The sequence below is a fragment of the Fundulus heteroclitus genome, chromosome 13 (assembly GCF_011125445.2).
Source record: "Fundulus heteroclitus isolate FHET01 chromosome 13, MU-UCD_Fhet_4.1, whole genome shotgun sequence".
Classification (NCBI taxonomy): Eukaryota; Metazoa; Chordata; class Actinopteri; order Cyprinodontiformes; family Fundulidae; genus Fundulus; species Fundulus heteroclitus.
The window spans coordinates 13,168,964-13,194,687 of NC_046373.1; the positions used below are offsets into that span (position 1 = coordinate 13,168,964).

The following is a 25,724-nucleotide window of genomic DNA, read 5'->3' on the forward strand; positions in this document are numbered from 1 at the left end:
GGCCTATACATTTCTGCCAACCTATTTATGACGGCAAAATGAACAAGCACCTGTTTTCCAGTTTAATATTTCGCATTTTAAAACAAATACTCACTTGTTTTATTTATTTGTATAACTGACTTAATAAGCAAATCTAATGACTAAAGCACGCGCAGACGCAGAGACGCATACTTTTGGCACTACCGGAACTCCGTACTAACAGCTCGTGGCGCTGCACGCAGCGTTCTGTTGCCATAAACATTCAGGGAGGGCACGCAGTCGGTGCGTCACTGTTGACGTAACGTTACTTCCCGTTCCTCAAGTTTCCCCACACTACAGGAGAGCTGCGTCTCAAACGGTAGCTCCGGGTTGTAAGTAGGTAAATTTAATTTAACCAGCTCTTTACTGTGAACTGTGGAAAACGCCTGCGGGACTGTACTATCGGGTTTAGCTGGGCAGGAGAACACAGACACGTTGCTGCAGACTCCTTCCCTGGACGGAGAGGATCTTCCACGCTGATAACGGCTGTTAAACGTGGTTACCGTCGTCTGTGAATTTCCTCACGTCTTCCAGCGAATGTTTTCTTTCTTCTTCTAGTTTTTAAATGTCAATTCATGTTGCCCGTGTAGCTTTTTCACACGGTCCCCTGTGCTTAAACCTGTTCACGCAGCCGGACGGGAATCCGTTGAACCGAGCTCTATGGATGGGGGACAAATACCGCATTTTACGATGAATATTGCATAATATTTATTATCTCAGAAGGACTGAACTACAGGAAATAACGACACCGCTTGTTTGTTTCCTCGCTCTCTAAAAGTCGTTGCCATGAGAGTTGATCGTCTTCATTCCAACAATCAACCGCCTTTTGTTATTTTTTGACTCAGAATCGGCGGAAGGCCAAAACAATTTATGGGATGTAAACAGCGAGTTTGTTTGTTTGTTGGATTTTGCAACCGCTTCAGGAGGAGATTAAAATAATGTAGCATTTAGATGGAGTCCCGCGTGCATTGATTCTCAGTTATTAAAGTTTTTTTTTTTTTTACACTGCTGCGCCATCTAGTGGTTGCACGTGGAATGTCTGAATCACACGTCCACATGAGACTTGAATCTAATTTCTGCTTAAGTTATTTGTAAGTTTATTAGGAAGACATTTGTGTATCCTGTACTAGTAACGATTCAAATGAAAACACCTTTTCACTCGTGTTTTTTTGTTTATTAATTTTTCCTTTAGACTTTACTGTGATTAAATTACTTAAGATTATTGAACTCCATCTGCTTATGTGACTTATGAAGGCAGGTATTTGCCCTGGATTTTAGAGCTATCAGAACTAAGGAGCTTAATACTTATTCATGCCACGCTCTTCAGAGTTGTGTCTGTGAAATGTTTGGAAAAGATGACCAATTTTCCATCCTATGTATAATTATGTGCTACCTTATGTTAGGGCATCGCAAAAAGTCTCAATAGACATCATTGAAGATTGTTGTTGTAATCATAATGGAAGAAATTGTGGGGAAACTTTAATGGATGTGAATGAATTTGCAGCACAATTTCTTTATTGATGTCTTTGTGGGAAAACATTTTTTTTATTATTAAATGTCAGGTTCAACAATTAATTTCTCAATGTTTTTAAATGAGAAACAAAAGATCCTAACCTGTCTAAAACAATGATTGGAAGGCAGTGTGATTGTAAACTTGTTTTTCATCACCTACTCTGATTACTATGATTGGAATAGTTTTGTTGATCTGAAACCTGTTTGAAATTCACATGTTATTTTTTAAAAAGCACACTTGGCTAATGTTCCTTTAAAAAAAAAAAATCATGCACATGCAACAACTTTTGTTCAGTGGTAACACTTTCATTTACGATATGTTTACATGGAAACAGGTTTTGGAGTCCATGAATTGGCATTTCCAATGAAATGGAGTCCAACCCTTAAACGTATTTGGATTTCAATGTATATTTTATATGGCATTTTATATGGTAAGTAATGCATGTAATTTTTTTGTTGAATCTTCTGGGCTAAACCAGCTTTCCTTCCCTTCAATGTTCTGTGTACAGGTGGCGTTTCCCTGAACTTGCAGGATGGATCCAGGTGAGGTTCAATAAGACACGCTCCACCGTCTACAGTATTTATTTTTTTGTTTGTCATAAATCATTGTTTTGAATAATCAAATACCTTTTAAGATCAGACAAATATAACCCGAGTAAATACATTAAAAAATTTTAAATGAAGATTTTATTTACTAAGGAGAAAAAAAAGCTATCCAAAACAACTCGGCCCTAGCTCTGCCATGAACAGGAAAGTAAAAAACATTTTTTTTTGTTTGTGTGCGTCTCATTACATCTGGTGTAAAACTAATAGCGTTTCAGAAAACCAAATGAACAAACGGTAAACCCTCATAGCCACAGTAAAACGTGTTTGTGTCAGTCTGATGGTCTGTGGGTCGCCTTGCTGCTTCATGACCTAGATGGCTTGTGGTATAAGATGGACCGATGCGATCTGATCACGAGCAAACACCCCAGAAGGAGACTGTCTGGCCATCGGTTTGTGAAGTAAAATGTCTTTCATTGTGAAGCGTTTGCAGTTGAAAGCCTGATTATGTTTAGTCTCAGAGAGAGACCCAAGGTTGAGAAGCACAGATAGTAGGAATGCTCAAAAAAGTCAGTTCAGATAAGAGTCCTGATTCATTTTACTATGAGTCAGCATCAATATAAAATGGCATAAAACAGATTAAAAAAAAAAAAAATCCACTGGGTGTCGGCCTCTATTTTATAATTATGTGGGACATCATCATCTGTCACCATACAGCCACTTGTGGACCATACGCATGGACAGAAAGCACTTAAACAAAGAGGAAACTAAAAAAATTGAGGAAAGAGAGATTCAACCAGCCCCGTCTTTGTTGAAGGCAAAAATCTGAAGTCATTGTGGTGTTTGCCGTATGGCAGGGAAGATGATTTTCACAGTGTGGAGATTTGTAAAATGAAGATCAGGGTTAGGGTTAAAAAACAGATTGATGATCTTCCAAAAAGACTACCTGTTCTCCCTTACAAGGATTCAATAAATGTAAATAGAATGAAGACTACCAATCTCCTCCTTGTCTGAATTAACAAGGAGGAGATTGTGGTCTTAATTCAATTTGCATTTATATAGTAATTTAACATTTTCATCAACAAGCTCAAGCGCACACGAGCTACGCAGCACGACAATGATACCAAGCTGATCTGTGTATGGCTCAAAAAGACAGGTTTTATGAGTGGCCTAGTCAAAGTTTGTACTTAAAACGCCTGGTTATGCTAGAAAAAAAAACAATATGGCTGAGTTAAATAAAAATTTAAAGATGGGAGTGGCCCTAAAGTCCTTCACAGTAACAGACTTGCAGCCGGATATCAGGATTGCAGTTCTGCTATTGGGGTTAGGGGACAATTACTTTATCACATAGGGCCAGGTTGGTTTCGATAGCTTCCCCCCCCCCCCCCCCTTTTTTTTATAAATCTAAAATCACCACTTTAAAAAACACTTGATTTTTAAATGATATTTGTTATTAAAGGAAATCTGATGATTGGAAACTTTTTTTTTGTTTGTAAAAAAATGTTTATGTGATGCTTTCTAATCATAGAGCTACCAGGCAAAAGCCAGCTGCTGGATTCTCTGAAGGCCTATCTGAACAACAAAACCCGATTACAACCCATCATTGGTCTGTAGCCACACATCGTAGTGCATCTGCGGCTTTTGGTCTGCTTCTCGTGCGATAACCCTGCTGTCTTGCACACGCCTAGGCCTGAGCACTATAACGGAGTGTGTGAACGCGAGCTCGTGGACCAGAGACACGCTGTACCTGTGTGAGGTGTGCGCGTGCAGACTCTCTAAGGCTGATGCGCGCAACCACATCATGGGGAGCCACCACAGATTTAACTACATCGTAAGTGCTGCTGACGGAAAAGCTGCTCGTTGGACGTTTGATGTTGTTGTTTTGACACGAATCGCTCTGCGCACCAGAAAGACCGTCACCCCCACCTGGTGTCGAAATGGCTGGGGAGCGCTGACCTGTCTAAGATGGCTTGGCCTCTGATGGAGTTGGCTAAAGTGCTGGAGAAAAAAGAGGGACCAGGGCACGTCCAGGTATGCTATTTTACACTTTTATTTATTTTTAGCTGCACACAGGTGTTTTCTTTTTTTTTTTTTAAGTGTTCACGTCCCCTTGTGCTTTATTAATTTTTTTTTTTTATATAAAGTTGTTTGAAGTTCAGGATGAGCTTTACCAGCTGATGGCAACACGGAGTGAAAATCACGGTTCGTTGTTTTCTCTTCCTGCGTTTACGCTTTTGTGTTGTTCTGGCAACGTGTATTTCTCCTGTCATTTTGAAATCCTTCTCTTCAACGCCACAGTGGTGACTCTGATGAAGACCTTAAGGCAAGAGCCAGCCGAGGTGGAAAGCTTTTCAGAAACGGCACCTCTGGATTATCCCGCCGAGTCGCAGAGGATCGTTTTGCCTGCACGCAGCCAGCGGAGGGAGCCAGAGACGCTCGACCAGGAACGCACAAAATTACCGCAAATCTCACAACAAACCGAGCCGAAGCCGTGCCTTAAGGAGCGTACCGGCGCCGCAGCTGGAGGAGGTCCAGATGTCCGCGGAGCCCGCTGTCCAGTCAGAGAGCAGCGGGGGATTTCTGGGTGACTTCCCTGGAGCCAAGCCTCTGATTGGTGAGCACTGATCGACTGTCCCTCCAAAGTACGCTCCTATTAGAGGGAATGTAAACTTTTTGTAAGTAACAGAAATGATTATACACTATTACACTATTGTATTCTGACCAGTGGTTATTTGCACATTAATATAACCACTGATATGGGCTTGGAACAAATCCCGGGACATTAAAATGTACACTACCAGTCAGGTTTATATTCACGAGTCATGTACATGGTTCTCACATTAATTTTAGCCTTTTAAAGATAAATTTGCATCGTGTGTTTTTTTGTTATTCGAAAAAGAAGAATTGGCTAGAGAGGTCTGGATCCATACTGGATCCAATTTTAACCCTCAGATGGGTAAAATTATTATTAAATGCTAAATTTATACATATGTCGCCTTCTGGTTATGTCTCCTTAGTATTTCACACGTTCTTGTTGTAAAACTGCGTGCTTTTTATAGTTATCCTAGCATCAAGGTCCTGTTAGAAATCTAGATGGATGTTTGATCAGTCAAGTAGAAGAGCTAAATGAAATCGGTTTAACTAATTCCAGATCCAGTTTGGATGTTTTAAAGGTCTAGTTGTTTGAAAAATTTGGAGCTCTTACATCCTCATTATTCCACCCTCAGCCAAACCATCACCACTTTGGACAGTGGGGACAACCTTCTTTTTCCTCTGGACGCATTACTTTGCCTCCACTATACCTGCTCCTTGTCATTTTGTGCAGTTACCCTATTTCTTGTCTTGTCTGACCATTAAACTTGTTCAAGGCATTTAGCTAGTCCAAGTGGTCAACTTTCTCTAAAGCTCGACTCGGTTCCTGTTGGAGCAGCGGTTTCTTTCTCAGTCCCTCACAGTCTAAGCTGCTGTGGACAGCGTTACAGTATCTTAAAAATCCCAACCTGTTTCCTTTGACCTCAGGGTTAACAATTTTGCTTCAGATGGTTTAAACTAGGATTCAACTGGGTGTTGCAACAAGCACGGTGATCCTAAACACAAATTAAAAACACATAGTTCCAGGTATTCATTGGATTGTATGCACACACTCCTGCCTGCATGCAGACATTAGAAATCCCTAAGAAATTCAAACTAGTGAACCTGATTCAGACAATTAAAAAACATATTTAAAAGCCCAGAATTATTGACATTCCTGCCCATGATGGATGGATGTTAACATCAGCTGCTTCAAACGTCACCCTTAACACACCGACTTGGCCAATTATGGTTTCCTACCCAGAAAACGAGCAAATGTTCTCTTAAGTGAAAGCTTTTTCCATGTGTGTACTTACACAGACATCTAAAATGTTACATTAGCTGGTTAAAAGTAACTCCAGCCCATGTTCGCTGCAGGTCTTGCTCGTGTGGTTGAGTTCAGAAGTGGAAATGGGCGCTCTTATTGTTTCTTATGCCACTGCTGTCGAATAAGATCCACCAATAAGGACTTGATCGACCACCTAACCAGCTCCTCTCATCTAGTTAACTACCTGGTAAGTTTGTTTTTGACTTAAAACCTGCATCACGTATGGTTACACGTACAAATATTGCTCCAGTAGGTGGGAAAAAAAAAATTAATATTTCATTGTGTAGATGGAAATTTATCCTGACCAAATCGAAGCTTTGGGTGAAGTTAACGAAGACGACTTCCAGCTTCAGTCCCTGGCTGCCCAAGTGGAGGAAGAGGAGGGTAGAGGAGAGATGAAGGTAGTTTTACTTTTTTTAAATGTATTGTTTTAAGAGGATAGGGTTTTTTTTATGTTGATTTTGCTTTAGTGGCTCTTATGAATTAAACACATCCTAAAAATGTACCAGGACAACAAAACTGAAACAAATAAGTTGATTTTGTTTTATCTTATCTTTACGTATTCGTTGTTGTTTGAAATATCTGAGAGGCAAAAGTTTATAAAGCTCAAATATGGAAGTAAAAGGATGACATTCTAGTTTCAGAGGTTGTTGTTTTCCAATGAATTTGTTATTGTGATAAATGTCGTTTAGAGTAAATCGCCTTATATGAGGGAAGGTTTAGGTTCCACCAATCTGCAGGTAGGTTTTAGAAAGGAAGATGTTACCACTTACTATTATTTACCTTCCTTAAGAGTCTGACCAACAAAGATGACTCGAAGAGTTGGGGAGAACGCCTCATATTCTAGTTTATCTTCATGAGTTCACTGGCAGGTGAATGTTTTCCCAAAAGCCCAACATCTTTTGTGAGAAAACCGTAAAATATTCTAGCTTTAAACCCTCCAGTTAAATGTGGTGGGGGTAGTATCATGGTTTAGGGCTGTTCTAATGCAGCTGGACACCAAAGTCTTGCAGTAATTAACGGAAGAGTAATCTCTGAGCTGCACCATCAACCATAGATTCTGAAAGCAAAGGCTCACATATTTGTAGAACTCAGATGATCTAATATTGGTTATTTCTCCCAAAATGACAAATTAAAGTGCTCATTTTTTCCTGGATGAAGTGTATTCTATGTATCTACTTCTAGAGCTTGTGCAAATTTGATGTGCTGTGTAGAAACAAAAAGGAAATGGCGTTATGTGATATATACTGAAGTTGTGATTGCACTCGTACTAAATATCTCATGTTCCCAGATAGTAAATGTACCAGAGTCCATCTGTAGTCAACTCACTGGCAAAAGTTACCACTGGTGTAAGTAGAACTGACTTTCGTTTCTTTCCTTGACCTTCCGTCTCTTTTCTTCCAACTCTGCTCTCAAAGTCTGACCTGTAAGTATCACTAGGTCTTTTTCTCATTCCCCCTGTCTCCATGAATGTATGGTTAGTCAGACCCTAGTGAGGGTTGCAGGTTTGAAGAATAACTACCATGCAGAATATTTTCTAAGTCCTGGGAGACCAGCAGACTATCGCCATAGGATGGCTTACGGTGCCAGGAGTGCTTTCCGGCTACAAAGTAGTTTCGATAAAGATATTTATATTTGATTGAAAACAGTCAAACCTATGCTTTATTTAGTTTTTGCTTTTTATCAATCCGTTTTGTTCTACAACTCAAGCCTCCAATTATGTGCGGTGCCTTTCTAAAGTATTCCTGCTCCTTGAACTCGCAATCAAACTAATGAAACGTTCAGAGCACCGTGAGACCAAGGAACACCTCGGTATCAATCAATCAATCTTTATTGTCAACTACAATTTGCATTGTAATTGAAAATACAGTTCCAGTACAACCGTCCATTACATACTTTGTGGGAACAAAGCCATAAGACGTAGTGGTTTGCCACAAACCATGTAGGGAATACAGAAACCACAATGCAGAAGAAGCTCTGCTCAGATGGAACCAAAATGCTACTATTTGCCAAATGATATGTGGTGGAAAACAAAACAAAAAAAAACACTGGCCACTAACCCTGAACACAGCATCACGGGTTGGAGGTTCACTTTCCAGCCAGACAAAGACCCAAAAAGCAATGGAATGGTTCAGCTCAAAGTCCAGACCTAAGCCTGATTCAGAATGCGTCGCGAGATTTTAGTCACAGAATCTCTTTGGGCAAAATTTAAGCCTCTGAACGCATGAAGCTTTTTTAAAGACGTGGCCCAAAAGATTTGCAGATATATTTGAAGCGAAGAGTTTACAAGGTGTTTACTAGCAGGCGCTGAATACCAACGTATACCATGATCTTTAGATTTCCATTTGTGTTAGAAACTGACAAAATAGTATTGTTTTTCTTCCATTTCACAAATATGCACTGCTTTGTGATGAGGTTTGAGAACATGTTGCGAAGTTCAATGGGTGTGAATACTTCTGCGAGGCACTGTATAAACCAGCTGAGTCCAAATTCAGTGAATCCAGCGTCATGCAAAGTGCAATGCCGCTTCATGCGCTTTTTGGATGTTTTTTTTTTTTTTTAAATATAATGTTTGAGAACGTGCTCCGACTCACTGCTGTTCATCTCTGTCCAAACTACATTTTGTTCTAGTCGGTGTTCTCTGTGCATTTATTAAGAGAATATGGCTGAGGCATCAGATGCTCTGCAAAATGCTGGAAGGGCGTTTCATATACTTTGAAAATGATCTTTTAATTTTCAGAAAATCACAGCACCCAAATGATGTTGTCCTTGATTTGTGTGTAGTTCAAAAGTCGACTGCAACTATCACTTGGCTTTTTAATCGCTGCTATACGGTTTTACTTTTTAACAAGCTTTGAATGTGAATTTCTTTTTTTTTTGGGCTTTTCTCCCCTTTTGCAAACTTTGTCACTCTTTTGTTTTTAAAAGTACTTTTACATGCATGTTTTCTGTATATCCTTGCTGTGTTTTTTTTTTTAATTATTATTCTCAAGGTTTAAAGATGCTTTCAAGTGGCGGGAAAAATTCTCACCATCAAAAAACAGAAGCTGTCGCAGGTCAGTCTTTCCTCCCGATGGTTAAAATTAAAATCCGTTACATCTCACATAATTGACCTTGTCTCCACGTACGTTTCAGGGGTGAACAAGACGACAGCTCGCTACGTGCCAGAGAAAATCCCTGTAGTGATGCCACGGCGGCGAGAAAAATGGGTGAAACCAATGAAAAATAAGAAGAAAAGGAAAAAGACTGATACCATGTTCAACGTGAGCCTGTCCGTTGGTAAACGTGAGCTGCTGCTGGAGAGGAGGTCTTTCGGCATGGATCGTCTCTTTGCGTCTCCTGGATCGCCTTCATCTAAACTGGAGCCGATCGCGTCGCCCACTGAGACGGTGGAAACCGGATCTCTTGCAGATGACCCGGTAGATCCTGTTGACGCCGACTCAGAGCTGGAGACCTCTCAGCCAGAGCAACAGCTCTACAGAGAAGACGCTGATTCTGGTGAATACATGTCAAAGAGACACATCACAGTCACGGTGTTTCAGGACAGGGACGGTGACGTTGGCGACGAGCAGTCTGGACAAAAGCGACCGAGGGGACCTCAGGATTGCGTAGGAAGAGACTGGAAACACGGAGATGTACAGACCCAGAGTGGGGGACTTGTTCCCGCTAGACCCCCCTCTGAGGTGTGGTCACCTTATCACGCTTACTACCTGGAGGAGAGGAGCGGCGCCGATCTTTGGAGTCCGGCGCCGGCTGGAGGAAATCAGGCGGCGTCCAGAAGAGAGGGAGAATTTGGCGTTATGAACTCAAGTTCTGCTTGGCAGCATCACCAGCATCCAAACCAGCAGCCGTCATGGGCTGAAGCGCACACTCACACGGACAGCATGTGGGAACATCAAGTTGTTCCTTATTTGAAGGCTGCCAGGATAAGCATGCAAACTCACTCAGGACATATCCCTGTCCCAGCGGGCAGCGTTTCATCAGACCCTAGAGTGCTGGTTGATGAGCCTCAGCAGAGTCGAGCCCAGACATACTCAGATTTCACTGCTGGCCATCACCACACGGCTCCGCTGTGCTATAGCGCCCCGCCTGCAACGTTTCAAGTCAGCCCAATACAGCAGAGGCTGATGTTTTACGCCAACCATGGCGCCTTACCGTGGACCAACCCACACCCGATGTGAACAGTCACAGGTCGCTGTGGTTCAGGAGGGACTCCAGCTTTTATTCAGCCTTGGCAAGCTGGGTGTTCAGAGCTGGTGTTCAAAACTAATAAACCCAAACTTCATGATTCAGTGGGTTAAGTGTTAAAAACAAGAATTAAAAAAAGTGTCCTGTCAGTGATGCAAACTTAAGGGATTTGATTACGTTTTTTTTCTTGTCCACCTAATCCCTCTATTGGAAATTAATTTTGAAGAAGTGACGTGTAAACATGAGCAAGATCTTACAAGATTAAGCGTAAGACTGAGTGCAACCCAAAAATGACATTTTATTCTGTCGCATACTTATTTTATCTTATTTTCATCTTTCCAATCTACCTGAGACAATAAATGGAATAGAAGTATCCTTTATTGTCGTGCAGTTGGGGAATTCAGGCGTCCCAGCAGCAAAGGGAAAAATGGAAGCATGAGGTGAGGAACAAAAAATAAGAATGAGAAGCTGGAGCTCCTGAAACGGGCTTCCCGCCAGCAGAGTACCGGAGAAAAGAGATACAATTACAATTGATCTAATGTTATTTTTCTGTTTTTGAAATTTTGAGTCATTCATTTTTTTTTTTTTTTTTCTTCAGCTATGCCATGACTGCATTCATCACGTCCAAAGCTTTGATTAGAGAATGTAAGCTTATAATGTGAAGAGCATACCAATGGTTGGTTGTACGTTACATTCATTTGGTGAAATGTTCATTGTAATGGAAATGTGATACTTTGTATTATTCACTTGGTGCATACAGTCAGTGTATAGCTGCAACATGTTGTATAACTGAACCTGGTTCTTAGTTGCCGGAGGTCAGAGTTGTTCCTTCTCCCGTGTCTGTTGGCAAAACCCAACTGCAGTACCGGTCACTGCTGGGTCTGCTGTGTCCTTCAGAATAACAGCTTCTCACAACCTCTGCCCACTGGAAACCTATAAGAGGTGTACAAACATCTGTTGGTCAGAGCAGACGCACTGATACTCATGCTGTGATCAGAGTTTGTTCTTACACTTAAACTTTCATTAAACTTGTGTTTGAGCTTCACATCAAGATTCTGATAATTCTATAACAATCTGCACAATTATTTTTAGGTATGATTGTACCAAAAATAACCTTTTTGAGATTGATAATGAAAATTGTTTTGATTGCAGTTTTTGTATGCAAGTGTCCATCATTACATGTTTTAGGTATGAAATGCAATTGTGTAGATTAGAGGAAGGTAAAACGTGTTTTAAAAATCATAGGTTTGGTCAGATTTCACAAAGGAGTGTAGAGCCTGACATGCAAGACATTAGATTGATTGAAAGCATAAATTATGCTGAAATATTAGGAATACTTGATGGTAACAATTATCTTACAAAGTTTTGTGATTTACACTCAAGAGATCAGGACTTTTTTTTTGGCCTTATTACATCTATATTAGTTAATGCCACCAAATTAGCCATTTCTACAAATATGTCAAATGTATGTCTTTGATTAGGTTAGTTTGTGAGTTTTCCCTGATTCCTGGTTTCATATTAATTGTGTGTAAATTATTTGCATTTTTAAATTAGATTTTGGCTTTTGAACGAGGCACTGATTAAGTCCACCTCATCAATATGAGGCAGGAAGGCATAATAGAAGAAAAAATGAGGCAGGAGAATGTAAAAAGAATGCATGGAAATTATAGATGGTTTGTGGGGAAAACAAGGAAAGAAAATTAAAGGAGGAAATAAGATATGCATGTACAGGTGCAGGTCATATAATTAGAATATCATGAAAAAGTTTTTTTTTTTTTTTTTTTTTTTTTTTTTAGTCCATTCAAAAAGAGAAAGTTGTATATGATATTCATTCATTTCATATTTCAGGTGTTTTGATTTTGATGATTATAACTGCCAACTAATGAAATTCCCATATTTAGTATCTGAGAAAAGTAGAATATTGTGAAAAGGTCCAATAATGACACCTAGTTCCACACTATAATCAGCTAATTGACTCAAAACACGTGCCACGGGGAGGAGACTCGGAGGGACCATGTTTCTGGGCTGGCCTGGGAATGAACGCCTTGGGATTCCCCGGAGGAGCTGACCCAAGAGGCTGGGGAGAGGGAAGTCTGGGCCTCCCTACTGAAGCTGAACCCGGCCCTGCCTGGATAAGCGGAAGAGGATGGATGGATGGATGGATGATTATACAGTACACATTTAAAAACGAAGAATGAAAAATCTGTCACAATAATGAGATGCTAATTTTTTTAATAAGCATTCGGTTACTTCACTGTTTTAATTATCACATTAAATATATAACGTTTTATTTGGCTTTCCACTGCAAAGTAAAATGTTTCCCAAACCTTTCCTTATCAATCTTTTAATTATCTTGGCCAAATTTCACTTGCATAAATTTAAATTATTAATAATAAAAAAAAAAACTTTAATGTTTATTCAATAGAAATCAAGCAATATTTTCATACTATTCAGCTCATTTCTCATCAGAAGGCACAAAAAACCATAGCAATCTGTTCCCAACTAAAAATTTTGGACAACTTGATGTTGTAGAAGATATGTTTATTTGTAGAATACATACACATGTGTGTGTGTATATATATATATATGACACTCCCCAGCGCATATGTTTGCCAATTTGTTTGTCTTTCCTCCTGACTGTACTTGTTTATTGTGACATACCCCCTGGCATATTTGTTTATTTGTATATTTTATATATTGTTATTGACTTTAAGTGAAAAAAAATTATGGGTATGGTGAACCGTCAGACTACCGGTTTGAGTGTAATTTCACTCAAACTGTAATTTCCTGCAGACTTGAACGGCACATTTAAACGGAACGCGGAAGCGTTTCCAAGGAGCCGCCCCGCCCACAGGCCCCGCCCTCCTCCCCAGCGCACACAGCAACGCGGCGGCAGCATTAACCAGAGAGCTCCATCCAGAGGGCGGCGGTGGCCCGGCTAGCATGAACAACTGGACTAAGATAGCCACCGCACCGCCTAATATTTTATATAGATGGCAACCATTCATGAGCTAAACTCCTAACCAGCTGCAGAAGGCCGTTTTTTCCCCCACTGGACCCCCAGAGTTGCCTCCTGCGGTGGTCTCGACTCACTCCAGTTTATTTCGTCGAAGATGTCTGCTTTCTCCGAGGCGGCTTTAGAGAAAAAACTATCCGAGCTTAGCAACTCTCAGCAAAGTGTGCAAACGCTGTCGCTGTGGCTCATCCACCACAGGAAGCACTCGAAGACTATCGTGACAGTGTGGTTCAACGAGCTGAGGAAAGGTAAGGCTGATCGGGGCTGCGACGTAAACAACAGCAACGCGTGCTTCTGCAGGGTATAAACACTCTGCATGTGGCCGCAGGGAGATGGCTAGCTCAGGCTAACTACGAACCGGACCGTCCCTACAAGTTTAGCTCACTGGCGATTGCGTTTAAAGGCACATGTTGTTGTTGTTAGCTTTGTTGCTGCTAGCTAGCAGGCCAACTTTCATTGAATGCTCAGTTTTCTGGGTTTAGCTGGACATGCTAAAGCTAGTTAGGATACTGTGTCTGGAAATCTGATTGGCTAAAAGCGTCACGTTGAATATCAGACCAGATCTAGAAACCTTCTTACAATACTTATAAGATACATATTCATCCATTATGATGGACATTAAAATATTATTGGAGCATAATACTCCCAGTCTTTTGTTTTGTTGTTGCCTTGTTAGACTTAGCCAACTTTATTGTCATTCTGTATGTACAGAACGAAATTTCGTTGCAAACAGCTTACGACAGTGTAATGAGATTGCTGCAGTTGGAATAAGCTGACATTACAATATAAAGTTCAGCAGTGATCAGAATATAACAATGCAGGAAAGAAAAAACAGTGTGCAGAAGAATATTCAACCATGTTTATGGAGCAAAAGGCCTTAATATGAAAAAGTTCGGTGCAGTGCAAAATAATATGGTGCAAAAGTACAGTAAACGTTCAGTTGTGTACTGTTTAAGTGGGTTATAAAAGTTCAGCAACGTTGGTGGTGCAAAATAATGATGCAAGTTGTTACCATAAATAGTAACACTAATGGTAATATAGTCTTTTTGATTATAATAAATAAAAGTGATTTAAATAAATATACAGTTTACATATAGCTTGGAATTGTTTTCTTTCCAAAGATGAATAAATAAAAGGAATGTTGAAACTATTGAATCCATTTTAATCCGTTCTGTTGAGCACACAATGCCATAAAAAATTGAGCATGTCGTTTATTATTAACAAATCTCAAGTTTTCTTATTAGATCACTCTTTATCGTACTATACGGAATATTAAGAACTAAAGTAGAAGAATAATGGTAATAAGAAGAAATACTTTAATTATATTGTTATTGTTAGTAAATAAATAAGAATTTGATTAAATTGGATCGTATCTGTTGGACACTTGTGGCAAACAATAACTGAAGAACAAAATTCTTTTGTTGAATTAAAATTCTCTAAAGTTTCACTGCAATAATAACGAGGAAAAACTACTTTTGTAGCACTTTTGGAAAAGCAAGATACAAAGTGCCTCAAAAGATCTTAAAAGTTTCTCGCTTTTTCAAAATGAGACGTTGTGTCTCGACAACATTTACCCGTAAGAATAAATGTGAAGGGATTTAAGAGACGAAGGCGAGGGAGAGCGTTTCCCTGACCGAGAAGGCTCGATCACTTCCCGGTTACGGATCAGGCCTTATGATGTTAGGACGTCTGAAGGTTAATCTGATACACAAAATGAAGAAAAAGAAAGTGCTGTAGGCATGTTAGGTGCTGCTATTAATGGCAGAGTTTTCTACAGGGAGCTAGTCGAGCATCCTAATGATATCTCTGGTGGATGCTGCCGTTTGGGGCTCTGCGTCTGGAGGGAAAGGAGCGCTGGGTCTGAAAAACAGCGAAGGATAGAGTCAGTTCTCTCTTAGGATTGATGCTCACCTCAGACCAACAGCAGCCAAAACATCATTAGTCCAGGAATAGAAACCCCCTGTTCTCCCTTTTTAATGTTTTACCTGAACAGGTTTTCCCTTTTTACTGCTACTGGCTTGAGTAACTTGTAAGTGTGACGTGAAGGCAAAAATAAATGTATAAAGTCTAAATAAAACAGAATTTCAAAAGCTAATCAAATTAGTAAACAACTGGTCTACGATTCAAATGATTTAAGATTTTATTTTGGTTTAACCAAACAGAAAATATACTTAAATATATAATTTCATTGTTTCTTTAAATAAGAACGATATCTGGTATTTGTTTATTTAAGTTGCTTTTTGTACTCACTGTTACCATTTGGGCCCAGCTCTCTGGCACTTTGTACCTGAAAACTAACAGGTTCATACTCAAGTATTTAAACATTGCTCGTCAGTTTATTTCTCTCAGCAATCAACAATTAAAAAAAAAAAGAATTACATAGGTAAATATGCACAAAAAAACGATCAATAATTCAGTTTATATCAGAAAAATTAATGATACACACCATTCCCATGAATTAAGGGGTTCCATTTGGCTCAGTCGACTTTGGTAATTTGAGAGATTAGAAGCCCAGATGCTGGTAGACATTAAGCCCGTTTACACTACACTTTTTTAACCGTGCCGAGACCGGTCCGAGCTCAATAACCGAGATAACTCTTGTGTGTAAGTGGTCAGCAGACTGAACTGGACCGCGCTAAACATAACCGGACCGCGCTAAATGCAGACCAGTTCCCTAGTAGGTCTCGGACTGGTTTTTTTTGGCCCGGTTCCCTGATAACGAAGAGTGCATGAGCAGACCGCGTCATGCCCTTACAGTCAGCTGACTGTCCGCGGGTTTTCCGGCGTGTCTGGCTGCACGTCCCGATTCACGCTCCATTCAGACAAATTTCAGACATTCATAATAATACTAGCTTCCTTACCGTGCCACACGATTTCCAGAGATGATTCTGCTTAGCAGTGTGATGAACCTCAGCGTCTGTCGTTGTTTCCTGCGTCTGTAAATCCTTATTAGACGTTCGTTTGTCTTATCCACGTCCCAACTCTGTCTAACCATAACATCCTGAATGTTACGGGCGCCGCCATTTTGATTTGCTCAGTCCCGCCTTCAATCCCAGAGAGCAGCAGTAGATCGTCACTAGGAGGCGAGTAGCAACCGAGGAACCGGGATAGTGTGGTGTGTAAACGGTCGTCTCGGCTTGGTTAACTGATCCAAGCTCAGACTGGTCTCGGCTCAGCTCGGTTAAAAAAGTGTAGCGTAAACGGGCCTATTATTTATCGGGGACGGATGATCGGCACAGGATTACGACATGTCGAAGGAGCGCTGTGCCCGGCAGGCGTGTTGGGTTCTGTACATTCACTTCCTCCGCTGTGTGTGTGTGTGTGTTTGAACGTCTGCATGCAGCTCAGGTATCTCGCAAGCTGACCTTCCTCTACTTGGCCAACGACGTCATTCAGAACAGCAAGAGAAAAGGACCCGAGTTCACCCAGGACTTCGCACCGGTCATCGTTGACGCCTTCAAACATGTAAACAGGTCAGGCCTGACTTTACTTTAGCAGGGCTTTGAAGTCTTTTTTGAGTCTTTAAACCCCATCTGGCTGCTGATTCAAAGCGAGCGAGTTTCTCACGGGTGTCTCCCCTGTTCAGAGAGGGCGAGGACGGCTGCAAGAAGCAGCTGGGTCGGGTTTTATCCATCTGGCAGGAGAGAGCCGTGTATGAGGCTAACCTGCTGGAGCAGCTCTCCCAGGTCCTCTGTAAGTTCAACACTAACCTGATTGGGCTCAACGACGGGTTATTGTTGTCTCTGATTTACTTTTCATGTGTTTCTTGCCTAAAAATCCTAGATGGAGAGAAGAAGCCCAAGAAAAGATCCTACGAGGAGATCCACCCTGATGACGAAGGCTTCGCCTCCCGTAGCTCCCCGGCTGATCCTCCACAGGTGAAAGTGCAGCTATAAGCGCAGGAGGTTGATCAAACCAAACTCGAGCACCGTTTATTGATTTCTTTGATGTTAATTAAGCTTTCGCCCACAGACGGCGGATTTGATTCGAGCCCTGCAGGAGCTCGAGAACGCAGCCTCCAGCGATTCGGTGCTGCGTCATCGCATCTCCTCCCTTCCCGAAGAGGTCCAGGACACGTCGCTGCTTCACAGGATCACAGGTAGTCAGGGAGACACAGAGTTAGGCGCCACTTTTACCGTGGAGGGAGTCATTGTTTGATTTCCTGTTCTTGTAAGTTGCCCAGAAATTTTATGGTGGCTTTATTTCAAAAGGGAGACTAAATGTCCTCAAATCATAACACAAAGTTGTCCTGCCCCTTTAAGACGGTACTCTCCTTGTTGCGTGCATGCAAGAGACGTGTTACAGAATCAATCTGGTCAACTGAAACCTCTCCACCTATCATGGGCAGGACCACAAAGCTGCCAGACAATGTCAGGGGCATGATGGGAATCAGCAGCTTGGTGAATAGGGACCACAGTCTGGAGTGATAATTTGAAAAGGGAATCATTTCAAGGTGACTTTCGCCCTCTGCCTGCGCCACCATGTAAGATCTCTCCTCCTGTGTTAAGGTTGATTCAGAGAAAAGCGAGGGATCAGGCCAGCTTGTTGAAGATCTGCAGAGAGCTGGGACCACATGTCTCTCAGATCAAATAGGCTTGTTTACAGGCCTGTTGTACCTTAATGATTCAGAAGAAGGCTTGTTAGGACATGTTGGGGTTAGATGAAACCAAAATGAGCTCTTAGGTATCGGCTCAACAAAATGCCGAATATGAATCCAGGGTTTTAGATGAGAGCCTCCCTCCCTCTGTCAGACCAAAGGGACAAAGGGATGGCTCAAAAATAAAAAAACTTTAAGGTCTGGTGGGGTCTAGCCAGTCTAAATTGTTTTAGCTTCTAAGCAGCAGCCTCATAAGCCCCATTTACACTACCCTCGTTAAATCGAATCATGCCGAGCTCGGTCCGAGCTTGGTTCAGTTAACCATGGCGAGCTTGGTTCTGACAACCGTTTAAACATCACGCTAGCACGGTTCCTCGCCTCCTAGTGACGATCTACGGTACTGCTGCTCTCTAGGATTGAAGGAGGGACTTGAGCAAATCAAAATGGCGGCGCCCATAACATTCAGGAAGTTATGCTTGGTTATAATTGCTTTTTTCGGGACCATGGTGCTTGATCGATACCAGGTCTGCTGGCTGACTTACCGTGGGAGCTGGTGCAACACCACCAACATGGCTCTCGACGGGGGAGCAAAGTCGGGAAGAGGCGGCATCAAGTCCCAAGAGCCTCCAAGCTGTTGCCTTCGCTAATTTTTTGCAACCCTCGTTTGCTAACACACAAACTGGATGATCTGTGAACACATGTTGGAGCCTGCCGTGAGTTCTTTGGCTCAGGAATGATGGCGTTTACAGAAACCTGGTTCAGCGAGGCGAGGATGTACCAGACAGTTTCACACAACTTGATGGGTTTACACTCATGTGCTTGGAAAGGAACGTCAATTCCGCTAAAACAAGAGGCGGGGTTTGCTTATACAACCATGCCAGTTGGTGTAGTAACTTTGCTGTCAAAGACACGATATGCAACCCTGATCTGGAGTTGCTGTGTGTTACCCTACGCCCTTTTTGCCACACTAGGGAACATATTTGTGTGCGTATATGCTCCTCCAAATAGGAGGGCTGCTGTAGCGGCAAAACAAACTTAGGAATACGTACCCGATGCTCCCAAACTCATCCTTGGAGATTTCAATCATTGCAAGATTGCAAGAGATGACCGAATTCTGATGTCATCTGTCTAATCTGAATTATTTAAAACAAATTGGCATATGCTTATGGATCTACCCTCGTTCCTCTGAAGATCCTCGAAAGTTCTAATGCAACAAATTACTTTCTAAAGTCACAATTAGTGAAATGAAGTCTAACCCTGTGTGCACTCTTTCACATGATCTGTCAGTGTGAACACACCTTTTCTGAAAGGCCCCAGAGGCTGCAGCACAAGGCATCACACCATGAAGACCAAGGAGCTCTCCAAACAAGTCAGGGACAAAGTTGTTAAGTACAAGTCAAGGTGGGATGTAAAAAAAAAAAAAAAAAATCCAAAACTTTGATGTTTCCCTGGAGCTCCATCTAATCCATCATCTTTAAATAGAAAGAACATGGTACCACAATACAGCTGTCACGAGAGATTCAGTTAATGCTTAACTGGTTTAAGGGGAGGCATTCAAATGTGTTGAAAGGGCCTAGTCAAAGGCCACACCTCAATCCAAGTGAGAATCTGTGGTTAGACTTCAAGGTCACTGTTCACAGGTGCAGACCATCCAACATGAAGGAGCTGGAGCTGTTTAGCCTTGAGGAATGGGTCTAGATGGCAGAGATGTGGCGAGCTCATAGCTGGCTCCACATGGTACGGTCTTTAGTCGGCCGGCGATGAACATTTATGCACGCTGAAGTTTTCTGTTATGTTGTCCTATTTATTGTTTGCTTCACAATGAAAAAAAAAAAAGTACATCTTCAAAGTTGGAGGCATGTTCTGTAAATGAAATGATCCAAACTTGAGGTCACGAGGCAAGAAAACATGAAACAATGCTGTTGGAGTCAATACTTCTGCAAGGTCCTGCACATAAGATAACATATTAAGGCTGGATTTTTAACTCCTCGTGACCCAAGTTTTATTATAAGTAAATAATTGTTTCCACTCATGAAGCGGAATATTTACATGAAACTTGACAAAAACTACTCTGATCAATACTTGTGGCAATGCTTCAAGAAATTTAACAGCTCTAAAGAAAGTTACTTCCTCCCTGAAGTAGCTTTATATATTGACCAATATGAAGTGTAATGATTTATTGCTAAGTGGTAACCGGTTGTAAACTATGGTATGACTTTATACAAAGACTTAGCCATAATAAAGATCTCCTTGTTTAGAGCTTACATGTAAAATGAAGCTCTTGGTGGTTTGGGGAGGGTTAGCCCACCATAGAGCTAAAGGTGAACTGAATACCCGTCTGCTGAACTTCGTGCCCTTCGTTCTGCGTGTTTTGTTTGATTCAGACAAAGAATCGGGCGAGCGGCTCTCCCGGATGGTCGAGGAAGCCTGCATGCTTTTAGCCGACTACAGCGGACGCTTGGCCGCAGAGATCGACGACAGGAGGCAGCTCACGCGCACGCTAACGGTCTTCCTGCAGAGCCAGAAGGACGGCTTGGCCCAGAACGAGCAGAAACTTGAAGTGCGTACATAACTCTTTCATCTTAAGTAATTCATTGTCACGTTTCTCCGAGTCACATTTGTACAACTCTTAATAAGTTTCAGGGTCCATCTGTCTTAATAGTGAGATTAAAGTTGATTTCGCGTCTTCAATGAAACTCATTTAGCTTGTTTTAAAGAACGAATCCTTAAATCTGAGTGTCCTAATGTTAAGACAGGCTGTTGGCAGACGGACGCCCCCATAAAGTAAGTATTTAACGCTCAGTAATCTCTGAAAACAATGGTTTTCCCATAATCATACTTGTTTGTGTAGTGGGAGCTGTGTGCAGTCTTTATCCACAGGAATCCAAGAAAGAGAGGAAAAAAAGTATATCACCTGTCTTCACTGAGATTTTTGTAAATAAAAGATGGAAAAAAAAGACTGAAATGATTTTTGTGTTCTTTCATTTTTCTCTGATGCTTAAAACTCCTCATGAAATTGTCTTTTTTTCCACTATGGGTGTTTTCTGGCTCTTTTGAAAATGACAAAGTTAAAGTGGCGGAAAGTAAATTTCTTTCATTTAAAAAAAAAAAATATAATAAGTATAATAAGAAATATCAACCCAAAGTTGGACCACAACAAAAAATAAAAATTAAAACAGATTTTAGAAATCAATTCTGGAATATTAAAGTGAAATATGGATATATATTTTAATTGCGGCGTGAGAGACCCTTGGTCTAAGATAAGATATTCAACTTGCACAACTCATACGCACACATCAGTTGCTCTGCAACCAATAATAAATATCTTAAAACTGATATAAACAGCAGAAACTGCAGAGATTAAAACATTTTCCCCAAAGCCTATAACCTGTAAATAGTGCATTTATAAGTTTATAAAACATATTTCATTTAACCCCATGTTGGTTAATAAGCCAGCTTCACTGTATAAATGTTTCAATTAAGGCTTTATTTTGGATATAATGCCACCCAAAAGCACAAGAACTAGTGAGATTTATGTAAAAGACAATATAATCCTGACGCTATTAATGGAGGCAAGAGAAAAATAAAGTACAAGCAATTATAATTCATATTTTTTTTAATGATAGGGCACTGACATATTAGCATTTTATCGGTTTGTCAGAAATCCAAACACAAACCTTAAAGAAAACAGCGTTTTGTCCTGCAGAATGCAAATTAAAGCCGTATGTATGTTTGTTTCATATAGTGTGTGGTATTTGTGGTGCTAATGGGCTTCAATTAAGTTCAGGCTTTAAAACTGTTTAAAAAAATGTATGATTTGTACAACGAAAAGCCTCTTATTTTACCTTGTGTTGGGAAACCTTTCAGGAATACAAGAAGAAACTGTCGAGGGTGTCGCAGGTCCGGAAAGAGCTGCGATTGCGCCTCAGTAACCTCGCAGACGGACACCGCAACTCTTCCAAATGACTGCCGACTCGCCCCCTCAACGCACCTTCGCATCACCGAAGCGGCATCAGTTCTCACCCGTCTCCACTGGACTGTTCATCCGTAGCTCTTGTGCCCAAGTGTCTGCATCTCCAAGCTCATCTTTTTAACTTGAAGACGACTGTGCGGTTGTACGACAGGACTTTCACGCGTTGGCCCCCCTAAGCAGTCTAACTTTTACAGCTTTACAGTGATGTGACTGGTGGGATTCTTTTGTAACTTAAGGTTATGCACCAGGCTGATGACCCTTGAGTTCCGGTGTTGGAATAATTGTTTTGTAATATGCCGTTTCATTGTTTGGACACATGCATTTGTGTAGCTTTTTTGTTGGAGATCACAGTGGCAGTCACTCAAGCTGGAATCACTGATTTTATTAAGCGTACTGATGAAACATGTATATTTTGAGATTTTTCAGAGAACATTATAAATCCAGGTTCCATAACCGAAGCCATATGTGTTCACGCGTTTCGTAAAGCCTGTCTGTGAAAGGACCGTCTGAAGACGTTGCTCGGTGTATGCACATCCGCTTGTAAATATGGTGGAAATCATAGGTGTTTATGATTTGTTTTTCATCATCTACATCCAGACACAAGTAGCTTGTTTTTTTTTTGTTTTTTTTAACCTGTTGTGACCTTACACATTGAGTAAAAAGGTGTATTGTCTTGTTTACTGTGATTCTTTATAGTTTCAAATCAAATCCATCATACAGCCTGAAAAGTGCCCCGGTTTCTAAAGCTAGACTAAAACACACAGCTTTTGTTTTTGTCACTTTCAAGCAAATGCTTCATAGAGCAGAATAAACCAAAAAGATGTACAACATGTCTGCTTTTCTGTCTGAAGTGAAAGAACTGAAGTCATTTGTAATTTGACCAATTGAGGTTCGACCAACAGGAGGCGTAGAAGCGGCCCTCTTTGGACGCTGACATGTTTTATACGGGTGCGCTTATTTTTCACACCGGTGTATCGTCTTTGTTCTTGTGGCGCTTTATGAGCAAAACTCCGCCCCTCGGAGCTTTCGAAAGAGAACTGTCCTAACACCTAGGAAGCGGTCATTGTGATATTACCTTTACTCTGGTTTAAAGTAATATGAGTAACTTGTGTGGATGGAATTAAAAAGATGATAGTAATATAGGTAGTGATCACTTTCCTAAATTATGCTGTGTGAATTTTTGACATGCATGTTCAAGAAGGTTACATGATAGAGAGACGGTGCTTTGTAATGAGTCTTTTAAAGGAATAGTAAAGGAGGGTGATGTAGATAGCTGCGCAAAAGCAGCGACTACATTGGTTATCGGTGCTGCATCCAAATGCATTCCTAAGAGTAGGATAAATGGTAAAAAGAAAATGGTTCCGTGGTGGAATGATAAATGTAGAGAAGCTGTAAAAGACAGAAACCAAGCTTTTAGAACTTTAAGAAAATATTTAAATTAAGATAATATCATTGATTATCAAAGAAAGAGAGCTATGGTAAGGAAAATAATAAAAATTGAGAAACCTCTGCTCTTCCATTGGTAGAGAAATAAAACTGGGCGATGTTTGGTCAATGATCAAAAAGATGAGCGGGAAAAGTAAAAAAAAAAGAAGCTAACACAGTGGAAGCCATTTAGATGACTTTCAGAAAAGTCACAAAACAGAAATTTTAAAAGTAAATACTGAAATAAAGAAAAAAGACTAATGGCTGTACATTGGATATGTGATTAAAAGTATACAGGGTGCTGTTCAGACAGTTGAAAGATGGTCATTTGACTGGGTATTTAAAATAATTGCAAAATCCTGCTTTATGTTGTTTACCAGAAAGAGAAGAATTGATAATGTGCAGCTCAGATTATATGGTCTCAATATGGAAAGGGTATCAGAGTTTAAGTACCCAGGGTTGTGGTTTGATGAGAGATGTTTATAGAGGACTCATGTTGAAAATATTAAAACAAAAATTGGTAAATCTCATGAAATAAGTTTCTGGATATCAATAGGGAGCAGATACATACACATTATTAGATATTTATAGGGATTTGATAAGATCACGAGCTGATTATAGATGTATGGTGTACGGATCAGCAGCCAAGAGTACTGTGGAAAGATTAGACAGAATAAATTTTAGAGCGCTTACACTCACTATAGGGGCAATTAAAACAACTCCTACTAATGCATTACTGGTGGAAGCTGATGGATTGCCATTAGAATTAAGACGTTAAAAACTGTCATTGGCCTACTGGGTGAAATTAAAGGGATCTGGAAAGGAACAACCTGCAACAGAGGTTTTATGTGAATGTTTGGAATATTACCAGCAAAGCAAACATAAAGATTTGGATGGACTATCAATACAGAAGCAGTAAAATATGGTTTAAATACCTTAGAATATGGACCAAACACTGTGTTGGGAAATGTCCCTCCCTGGATATTTTCAATGCCCAGTGTTGACTTACAGCTTGTAAAAAAGAAGAGAGAATGGTGCGAAAGAAGCGTAGAGAACAGTGAATGTATGGTACAAGAATATGTGAAGAGAAATTACTACAAGGGGTCTGACATTATTTACTGATGGTTTGAAAGATCCAAGGAATGGACATGTGAATGCAGGTGTGTTTATACCTGAGTTTAATGTAGGTATATGTAAAAGAATTAATGATAAATTGTCTGTATTAACAGCTGAAATAACTGTTAATATTTTAGGGTTACAGTGGATAGAAGAGGTAACACCTGATAGGGCAGTCATTTGCTCAGAGTCTACAACAGCATTAAACAGTTTGATTTCAAAAGAAACAGAAAGAAGTGACTTGATGATGGAAATATTTACATTACTTTTTAAGGATACAAAAAGCTGGAGTTGATGTGGAATTCTTTCGGGTTCCTGCACATGTTGACGTAGAAGGAAATGAAGAAGCAGACAAGATCGCAAAACGAGCATTAAAATGAAAAAAAAATCATGAAATATTGAATGGTCTATTTGGAAAGGATGGCCAAATCACTAATAAGAACAGCAGTGAGGGACATATGGCAGGAGAAATGGGACACCGACACTAAAGGAAGACATTATTACAGAATACAGAAATCATCTAAGGTGAAAGTCTTTAAATGAAAGTGCAGAAGAGAGGAAGTAATCTTTTCAAGGTTAAGTTTGGGGCATACATAATTAAAATCAACTCCTTTTTTAATGGCTAAGTGTGCATCTAGAGCAGGGGTCTGCAACCTGTGGCTCCAGAGCTGCAAGTGGCTCTTTGGGCCTTCCACAATGGCTCTTAACAACTGTGACTAACCATATAATGTTATTTTAATATACATATAATAACACAAGTTTTTACTTTTTTTTACTTTTTAATAGAATAATTAGATTGAATTTCCACACCAGAATAAACTGTTTTTATTGTTGTTTGGTTGGAAACAGCGTGTTTTTTTTTCTATTGTTTAAACATTATTTTACACAGATAAACATCTCATAGCCATAGCAGAAAGTGTAGCCAAAAGATGTTATGATTTTCTTTATTTTGCAATCTAAAAATAAAAATAAAACAGTGGTTCTTTTAAAAATGGCAACAAATTTCCTGCAGAAGATATTGGTAAAAAATTAAATAAAAAAAGATACGTTGTCATTTTTCCAAAGGTCATGGAACATTAGCGGCTCTAAAAGAGTTTTATTTAGCTGGACTCAGGGCTATAATGGCTCTTTGGATTGTAAAGGTTGCAGACCTAGATCTAGAGGATGTACATATTATTTATTATTTATATATTTATATATTATAAGTGTAGTAATTGACATGTTTTTTTTAAATAATAATCTTTATTAGAATATTTTTTATCATATACAAAAGGAAATAAGCACGACATGTATTTTCTAACGAGTGCTCTTCACTGACGTCATTCATGGGTGTGACTATAAATTGTGGAATATGCGCACTGCCGTTTTGGGTACCAAAAATAAACAGAGGTGGCGTGTGACGTGTCCCTCGTGGAAGGTCAACTTGATACCGTAATTC

The 25,724-nt window shown here is 40.3% G+C and overlaps 2 protein-coding genes across 2 annotated transcripts; both read left to right on the top strand.

The window, feature by feature from the left end:
- The first annotated feature begins 4,482 nt into the window (after positions 1-4,482).
- LOC105930414 lies at positions 4,483-11,310 on the top strand. The gene is made up of 6 exons (XM_021319501.2): positions 4,483-4,687; positions 6,022-6,158; positions 6,259-6,372; positions 7,263-7,320; positions 8,965-9,027; positions 9,107-11,310. Exons 1-6 carry the CDS (start codon positions 4,609-4,611, stop codon positions 10,150-10,152), a joined length of 1,497 nt encoding a protein of 498 aa, XP_021175176.2. The 5' UTR covers positions 4,483-4,608; the 3' UTR covers positions 10,153-11,310.
- A 1,713-nt stretch (positions 11,311-13,023) lies between these two features.
- LOC105930399 (regulation of nuclear pre-mRNA domain-containing protein 1A) lies at positions 13,024-22,575 on the top strand. The gene is made up of 7 exons (XM_012868599.3): positions 13,024-13,423; positions 16,519-16,648; positions 16,762-16,868; positions 16,959-17,053; positions 17,148-17,274; positions 20,157-20,332; positions 21,640-22,575. Exons 1-7 carry the CDS (start codon positions 13,273-13,275, stop codon positions 21,736-21,738), a joined length of 885 nt encoding a protein of 294 aa, XP_012724053.2. The 5' UTR covers positions 13,024-13,272; the 3' UTR covers positions 21,739-22,575.
- The last annotated feature ends 3,149 nt before the right edge of the window (positions 22,576-25,724 follow it).